The sequence below is a fragment of the Morus notabilis genome, unplaced genomic scaffold (genome assembly GCF_000414095.1).
Source record: "Morus notabilis unplaced genomic scaffold, ASM41409v2 Scaffold685, whole genome shotgun sequence".
In the NCBI taxonomy this organism is placed as follows: Eukaryota; Viridiplantae; Streptophyta; class Magnoliopsida; order Rosales; family Moraceae; genus Morus; species Morus notabilis.
The window spans coordinates 141,223-149,699 of NW_010363506.1; the positions used below are offsets into that span (position 1 = coordinate 141,223).

Below are 8,477 nucleotides of genomic sequence, written 5' to 3' on the forward strand. Positions count from 1 at the left end.
TCTTCACCGACTGGCCCGCCACCATCTTCTTCGACTGCCCACCCCCCCTCTTCCTGTGCGTACTGTGTAGTTGAAAAGAGAATGACGTGAAGTTGAAGCGTCTCTTGGAGCAGGAAGTGGCCTTTTTATTTATTGTTTATATTTTATTTTTACTTCTTTCTTTTCTTGATCATTAACGTAAAACTATGGAATTGAGATGTTGGGCTGCTTGGGCTTTAGATATATTATTATTTTAAATATTATTACATATTTTCAAAAATTAAACCATCAAAACGCAGTTTTAATTTTTTTTAAAAACTAAAATCAAACACATTTTCAGAAATAATTCAAAAATAAAAATAAAACGTTTTCATTTCTATTTTCATAAAAAAAAATAGAATCAGTTTAAAATAATACAAAAAAATAAAATCATTTTAAAACCAATTCTAAACATACCCTATTCCAAACACACCCTATATTTTTTTATCCAAAATTTTAAATTTAAAAAAGTGATATATATGTATGATATTACAAAATCCCAGTTAAGATTTTGTGTGATTTTTGCCTCGATTTTATCAAACCAAATCTGGTCTTAAAAAATAAAAAATGTTTACAAAAATTAATTTGTGGCTGCTGGGATTCGAGCCCAGGTCTCCACGGCCACAACGTGGAATTCTCACCACTAAACTACAGCCACTTTGCTAATTAGCGCTGCGTTTTTTTTTACTTGTACTTGTAATTAACGATTCTTTAATAAACTAGGATTGCACGGTCCAACACAAACGCTTAGGCGTTATAAAGTGGGGCCTCATCAGCACAACACTTAGCTAGCCAAAGAGAAGTTTGTTGACATTTTATTTTATGCTTACACACATCTTGAACTAGATGTTACCTACAGGGAATGAACAAACTCAAAAGTTTCCAACCCCAATTAAAAGAAAAGAGAAGACCCCGAAAAAAAAAAAGGAAAAAAAAAAGGAACACAAGCACAGGAGTTTGAGATTGCAATCAGAGCATAGCCACGCAAACAGAAAAACAAGAAAAACTTTTGACAACTAATAATCCTCAGGAGCCAAAGGCTGGTGAATAGTGTGGTGAGGTGGCTCAGTTGGTATCACCATGTACTCATATAGGAGACCTGCCAAAGCACCTCCTATGAACGGCCCAACCCAGTAGATCCAATGGTTCTTCCATCTCCAGCCCACCAGTGCCGGCCCAAAAGCCCTCGCCGGGTTCATGGATGCTCCGTCGAATGGCCCACCTACCAGAATATTTGCTCCCAAGATCAATGCAATGGCCAGAGGTGCTATTGTTCCCATGTTGCCCCTCTTTGGATCAATTGCGGTGGCGTAAACCGTGTAGACCAGCCCAAATGTCAGTATGATCTCAAGTAACAGCCCATGCACCTCGCTCACGCCTGGCGCCACGTGGAATCCAAGAGGTCTCTAGTAAACACAACAATCAGAAACTTCAAATGGAAGACAAGATATTAGGCATGATTTGAGCAACTTAATTTTCATCCAAGTTATTTGAATAAAATCTGATATTAGACGTGAATTTTATATGATTTGAACGATATATTTAGACCTGAGTTTTACTGCAGTAAAAAGCTCTCATCACGTCTCAACTCAAACTCAAATTAAAAACTCTAGACAAATTAAAAATTTTTAATCAGCGAACTAAATGGACCCTTAATCACCCTTAATCATTGAGGATTTTGTTTGATTAGAAAGACACGTGAAATAATCACAGATTTTTTTTTTCTTTTTTATATATAGACGAATATTCTCACATTGTGATTAATACATGGGAGGTTTTTGTCATTATCCCAAATCTAATAATAGGCAAATATGATGAGATCCCCGGAAAAATATTTAAAGGTTTTTAGCACACACAACGGAAACTTATATTTATTTATTTTTTAATAAAATTCTGTATTTATATACCATAATTTTCCTTGATTACTAGTATGCCAAAATCAAGGAGGTTACGTCAAATTTAATGAAGAATTAGAGGTTCTAAATATTCAAGACCTATAGAAAATTGTCCATTTGTATATGGGTTAGTTTGTCTGACCATGCCAACCGTGACGAGTCTTAACAAGAGAGATGCCACAATAGCGCCAAGGAGTTGAGCAACCCAGTAGTAGACTGCACGGATGACCGAAATCCTACCGCCAACTAGGGCGCCAAAGGTTACAGCCGGGTTAACGTGTCCACCGGAGATGTTGATGCTCGCCGATATCGCCGCGAATAGAGAGAATGCATGCGCAAGCGCCACCGCTACCAGCTCCGACGCTGATGAGGTTCCGTGTTCCTTGTAGATTTTATCTACCAAAAAAAAAAAAAAAACAATATCAAACATATAATATGAATATGCCAAAATATGCAAATAATTTATTCCACATGACATGCATGTCATAAAATACATGGATATTTGCACTGCACAAATATATATATATATATATATATATATATGTATGTACCTAGAGCAAGGATTGAGCCTTCCCCAGCAAAGACAAAAAGGAAAGTCGAAACAAACTCAGCTAAGGTGGCTCTCATGGAGTCTGGATGCGTGGCTTCATCTGCCCTCCCAAAAGCATATCTACGAACCGGCATGGTTGCAACTTAATAATATATATGCCTTATCTTTGGAAATTTAAGTAATTTTTATACGTATATATCTGCTTGAAAGTAGTACTGCTTATTCAGTGGTATATTTATTGACTCTTCAGACAAATTAAGAAGGAAATTAAGCAAGAGTAGCTGAGAGAGAAGTGGGAAATGGATAAAGGTAAGGAGAGAAATTGAGTAGAGATCAGAAAGAAAAGAGAGTTTTTGTGTGCATGGATGAGATGTGGAAGCGCAATTGCTTAAATTGACCAAAGAGAGTTTGGAGGGATGCGGGACAGGTGGCTCAGGTGCATGTTTGGGAGTTCTGACACGTGGTGATAAGTGTAAGCTCTTGATTTCCACTTAAACGTACGCCTCATGGGCAGAAACTTGGAATTTCTTGCTCTTTTTTTAATAATTTGGTTTGAGTTATCCTCTTTTTTCTTTGCGTTTATCTGCTTTGATTGATTATAAATCAACGTGATATGTTTGATATATATATATATATATATATCGGTAGAAGTCACGTTTGCACGTGCATGTTGTAAACTAATTGGCACTACTAGAAAAAGAGAAAATAGCGATGAAATTTTTAACGACGACAATTGTTGTCATGTCGTTGTTAAAAGTTGTCGTGGAACAATTGATAAACAGGCTAGCTGGCACAACTTGTAGCGACGACGACACTTATGTGTACGCGATTAAAGGTCTTGGCTAAAAGCATTTAGTGACGGCTAAGTTATTAAAATCATTTGGGCGGAAAAAAATTAGATAATTGCCACACAAAACTTTTTACTGACAACATTTATCATCGTTAAAAATTTTCTCTAAGAATTACCGCAGGCAAAAAACGCCGGTTACATATAATTTGGGCGAAACAAATTGGGTAATTACCACCAAAAACTTTTTAACTATAATATTTGTGTCTCTAAAAATGTTCTTAGAAAAAAAAAAACGCAGGTTATATATAATTTTCAGAGAATTAGCGACAACATCTGTTGTCGTTGAAAATTACATCGTCACTAAAAATTTTAAGATTTCGTCTTTCTAGTGCTTCTAGTGACCCTAATTAAACGATGTCGTGAGAGGATTATTTAGCGACCACTCTTGTTATAGCGACTACATCTCTCGTCGCTAAAAACCTATTGATTTCTTGCCCAACAAGATCTTCCCTTTTTTTTTCTGAACTCTCTCTTTACCTCCGCTCTCTCTCTCTAGCATCTCCATGCCACCCTTCCGTCCCTCCAGACCACCACCACCACCACAGCCACTCCCTTCCCAACGCCGCCGACGACCACACCTCCCTCATTCTCTCTCTCTACCTTCCTCTCTCTTTCTCTCTCTACGTACCTAGCGTACGTGCTCGTCCCTTACTGCTGACGTCGGCCTGCCGCTAACCTCTGAAGCCCCCCCACGTTGGCCTCCTCCCTCACCCTCTCAATTTCTCTCTCTACCATGCTCCCTCTCCCTCACCCTCTCAATCCTCTCTCCGCTACCACCCACTATCGTTGTCCACCGCTGTTTCTTCTTGCTGCCCTTCCTCTTAATCACCCTGTTTTAGTAATGGTTGAATATGTAAGTGTAATTTGTTAAGTAACTTTTTTTTTAATTTAAGTATTTTTGGTTGTTATTAATTAGGGTTTTGTAATTAGGATTTTGATTGTTTAGGAATTTGATATTGATTATGTTAATTAGGTTGTAATTTTGTAGGGAAATTAAATGTGATTATATGTTGTGATGGCGAGTAACATGGTTATAATGGTGTTGGTTTTGGCTAATTTGATGATGATGATATGATTATGTTTGATGGTTATGATAGTGATGGTGAGGATTATGTTTGTAATATGGTGATGATATTGTAATTGGTTTTAAATAATTTTGTACTAGTAATTTTAGTAATATGTTATTGTTAGGAATAGTATTCTTAGAGCATGAGATGTAATAAAGAATTAAAGATATTTTTTATTTAATTAATAAAATAGTTTATTTATTATTTTTGTGTATGTATCATTAAATATTTAATGAATATCATTAAAAATTCCGTGATTATTTATGTGACCTTAAATATTATATATAAGTGTTATATACGAGAGCATAATATTTAAGGATAATAATCGAAATAATATTTGTAATGAATTTAATTAAAGTTACAGAATATTTAATTAAAACATTACTAATATACGTCATTCCCATTAAGAATGAAATGATGTTATCTGCATCATTAATATAGAGAGATATTGAATGATTGTATTATGCATAATAAGATTATGTAGAATTGGAATATAGACACAATTTCCTTTCATCTTAATTTCTTGTGTCTCCTCTTTCCTTTCATCTTTATTTTGATTCGTTGATGGTATTTTTATCTTTTTATCTCAATCTAGAGATTTGGTTCCTCTAAAATTGGTCATTTCTTACCGTCAACAATTTAACACTAGAAGAAGAGCCCGCCTTTCCATCAAAAGTCACAACCTTCAAGATTTCGAAGAGGTCGCCATGACTACCATATCCAAGGTATGCGAGATCCTCCACCAAGGAAGGATTTCATCCAGCCATTGTCTCAAATTTACGCATTCTCAAATTTACGTCATATCCAAGGTATGCGAGATCCTCCACCAAGGAAGGAAGGTTGGATCATTTGAAGGATAGGAGCAACACATTAGAACTTGAAATTAGAGATGCAACAATGGATTGGGGTCTGTGGGCCGGCCCAGGCCCATTCTGACACAATGACGGGCCGGATCAGTACGGTCCGTCACAGTTCAAGGCACGGGCCAGCCCATAAATATTAGTGGGTTGGGATGTGCCAACATATATCGGCCCATAGGCCGGCCCGACATGGGCCATGAAATATCATGGGCCAGGTTGGGCTTGGGCCGGGCTAGCTCGGCTCGTCTAGGCCCATAATAGGCCGGCATAGCTCAGCTCATCTAGGCCCATAATATCTTCATTTTTTTTATAGTAATTTTGTAAACATTTTATGTATAATTATCTTGATTGTACTCTTTTTTACTTACCAAAGTTTTGTCCCACTATTGGCATGTTTACTTACGATGATTGAAAAATGAGAGTGGGGAATGAGAGTTAATCTCATGTTTACTTACTCTTTTTTTATCATGGAATGAGAGTGAGATTGGTGAGTCCCACTCAAATTTGGGATTGAGGAATGAGATTGGCATTCCCTGCCCCCCCTTGGGATTGAGATTCTCATTCCTAATATTAATATCAATTTACTATTACACCCTTTTTTTACTTATAAATATACAATTAAAAATAAAATTCAAAAAATAATAAATGCAACATATATTTATTATTTTATTTATCTAATATTATAATATTAGCATAATTATTGTTAACTTTAATATAATAAATATGTACTTTATTTTTTAATAAATTAATAATATATTTTATTTTTTAACACTATTTTTATTTTTATTTATTTTATTTAAATTTTTTTAAAATTTATTTTTATATTTTAAATAGTTGTACAATTTATATTTATTATTTTACTACCCAATTATTACACTAAATATTTTAATTATGATTGTAAGTAAACGTATGAATGAGATTTGAAATGACTCCGATTCTGAATCCTATCACTAAGTAAACAGCTTATTCTGACTCCGATTCCTCACTCCGAATCCTACCTACTCCGAATCCTGCCCACTCCGATTCATGCTCATTCCGATTACGCGTAGGTAAACATGCCATATGTTTTTTCCTTAGAAAGGTTTTTATTTAATGAGGTAATCGTAAATAAAATATCCATTTTCATATTTTCATTGACTATTCAAACTTATATATTTATTAACTTATTTAAAAATTCAAAAATTAAAAATTAAAAAAATTAAAAATTGCATGCTTAGATGTACTCGCCCATCTAAACCCATGATAGGCCAAGATGGGCCTTGAGTGGGCCATTTCATTCAAGGCCCTTGGCACAGCCCAACCTGACCCATGTAAAATTGGCCGGTAGTGTGGATTGGACCGAGGTCATTCTTATACAGCCCGACCCGGCCCGGTCCACAAAATTCGTGAGCTTAGCCGGCCCGGCCCGCGGCCCACGTGAGCCTAAAAAGAACAGATCAAGCCGGGCCGGCCCATCCTTGCATCTCTACCAGGAATGAGCTAATGCGGTATTTGAAGCCATCACTTTCTCCCGAACAACCTCACCTTGGGAGGAAGAAGATGATATACTCTTTGAGTGTCGAGCATCTCCGGCCCCAAAAAAAAAAATGTCAAAAAATGACAAACTAGAAAGACCACTTTTTTTAAAAGTGTTTTAGGAAACTGCGATTTATAATATAGTTATTATTATTACTAGTTAAATTCACGTGCGAACATGTGAGCTCTCACGGATGTTGAATAAAATTGTGTAATTAAGATACTACGTTCGTATTTGGTTAGTAAATGTTTTAAAAATCATAGTAAAAATAAAAAATTATGAGAATGATTTTTATTAATAAAATATAAAATAGTTGAAATTTTTTTTTTCACATTTTTATTTTTATTTTCTAAGGTTATAACTTAATACACATTTTTAAAAATATAACTAAACACATTTTAACTTTTTTCTAATAGCACAATAATCGTTCAAAAAAATAATCAACACAATTTCAAAAACAGTCACAACAACATTCTAAAAAAATTCTCATTTTTTTCTTCATAGTAAAAAACAAAACATTTTAAAAACACTACCAAACGAATCCTATATGTATTTATTAACGATTTAATTTTGATCTTCTCATGTTTATCTTGAAAATAAATTATAATATTTTATCAAGAATAGATACTTATAAAATAGTGATTATCCGGAAGAGAGAAAATTAGTAAATTAACTTTTAAACTGTAATTTATTCTATTATTACAAGTGATAAATTTATACACGAAAGATTTATAATAAGTAAATAAGTAAATAAGTAATATATATTAGTCAGATCAATAGATGAGAATAGAAAATAGTGAATATTATAAGAGAAACCAAAATTCATAAAAACAAAGAAAAAAACTGATGAAAGAAAGAACACAAAACAAAAAAAAAAATTCTAATAAATGAATTTATGAGGAACTCGTTGACTCTTGTTAAAAAATAATACTAAAAAACTCGATTTTTGTGGAGCATTTTTAAATTAACTTATTTTAATTATTATAAACATTTTAAATAATCAAACCCTAAAAAAAGAATAGAATATTATTGGTAAAATGGTCACACTTTAACACCAATGGTGTAATATATCTCGCACATGCATTTAGGAGAATGCATGGCTACACATACTCGAAAAGAGTAACAACAGAAGAACCAAACACAAGACATTAGAAATGCAACACCCACAACGACAAATAACACGTCAAGTATGTGGCTGACCTCAATGCAAAAGAAAAGTAAAATTAGTTGCAAAGAATTAACTCGTTAGAATATCATATATGTCTACTAACCTATACAAGCAAATAACAGCTGAATGTAATCTTTTTGATTACTTTTCATGACTCTAATACTTTTTACTATTAGTATCCTCTTTTATGAAGATCGAAATGGAATAAGTAAAGATATGAGTTGAAAGTTTTACACAAGACATAAGGATATAAAAAGAGGAATAACTTTTAATACAAAAGAGATGATTAATATCCATATTTTATACTTTAGAAAAGAAAAAAATATTTTAGTAGGGGCACATATAAAAAATTTTAGTAGGCAATTAAAAGAAAGTATTATAAAGACCACATGTCACAAAATGATATTTTAATATATTATAAGAAAGATATTTAAATATTTTAAGGAAATTTATTTTAATAAGGACAACTAGAATAAAAAAATGATTTAGAGAGCGATAATAAGAATGAAAAAAAAAAAAAAAAAAAAAAAAACGAAAAGAACGTTTTTAAAAA

General features: G+C 33.5%; 1 protein-coding gene and 1 non-coding gene across 2 annotated transcripts; both read right to left on the reverse strand.

Moving 5' to 3' along the window:
* Window positions 1–604: 604 nt before the first annotated feature.
* TRNAH-GUG lies at window positions 605–676 on the reverse strand. The gene has a single exon. It is a non-coding gene; the product is annotated as a tRNA-His (tRNA).
* A 259-nt stretch (window positions 677–935) lies between these two features.
* On the reverse strand, window positions 936–2,785 carry LOC21390993 (probable aquaporin TIP3-2). The gene is made up of 3 exons (XM_010104489.2): window positions 2,465–2,785; window positions 2,056–2,309; window positions 936–1,424 (listed from the first exon to the last, which is right to left on the reverse strand). Exons 1-3 carry the CDS (start codon window positions 2,595–2,597, stop codon window positions 1,035–1,037), a joined length of 777 nt encoding a protein of 258 aa, XP_010102791.1. The 5' UTR covers window positions 2,598–2,785; the 3' UTR covers window positions 936–1,034.
* Between the last annotated feature and the right edge of the window lie 5,692 nt (window positions 2,786–8,477).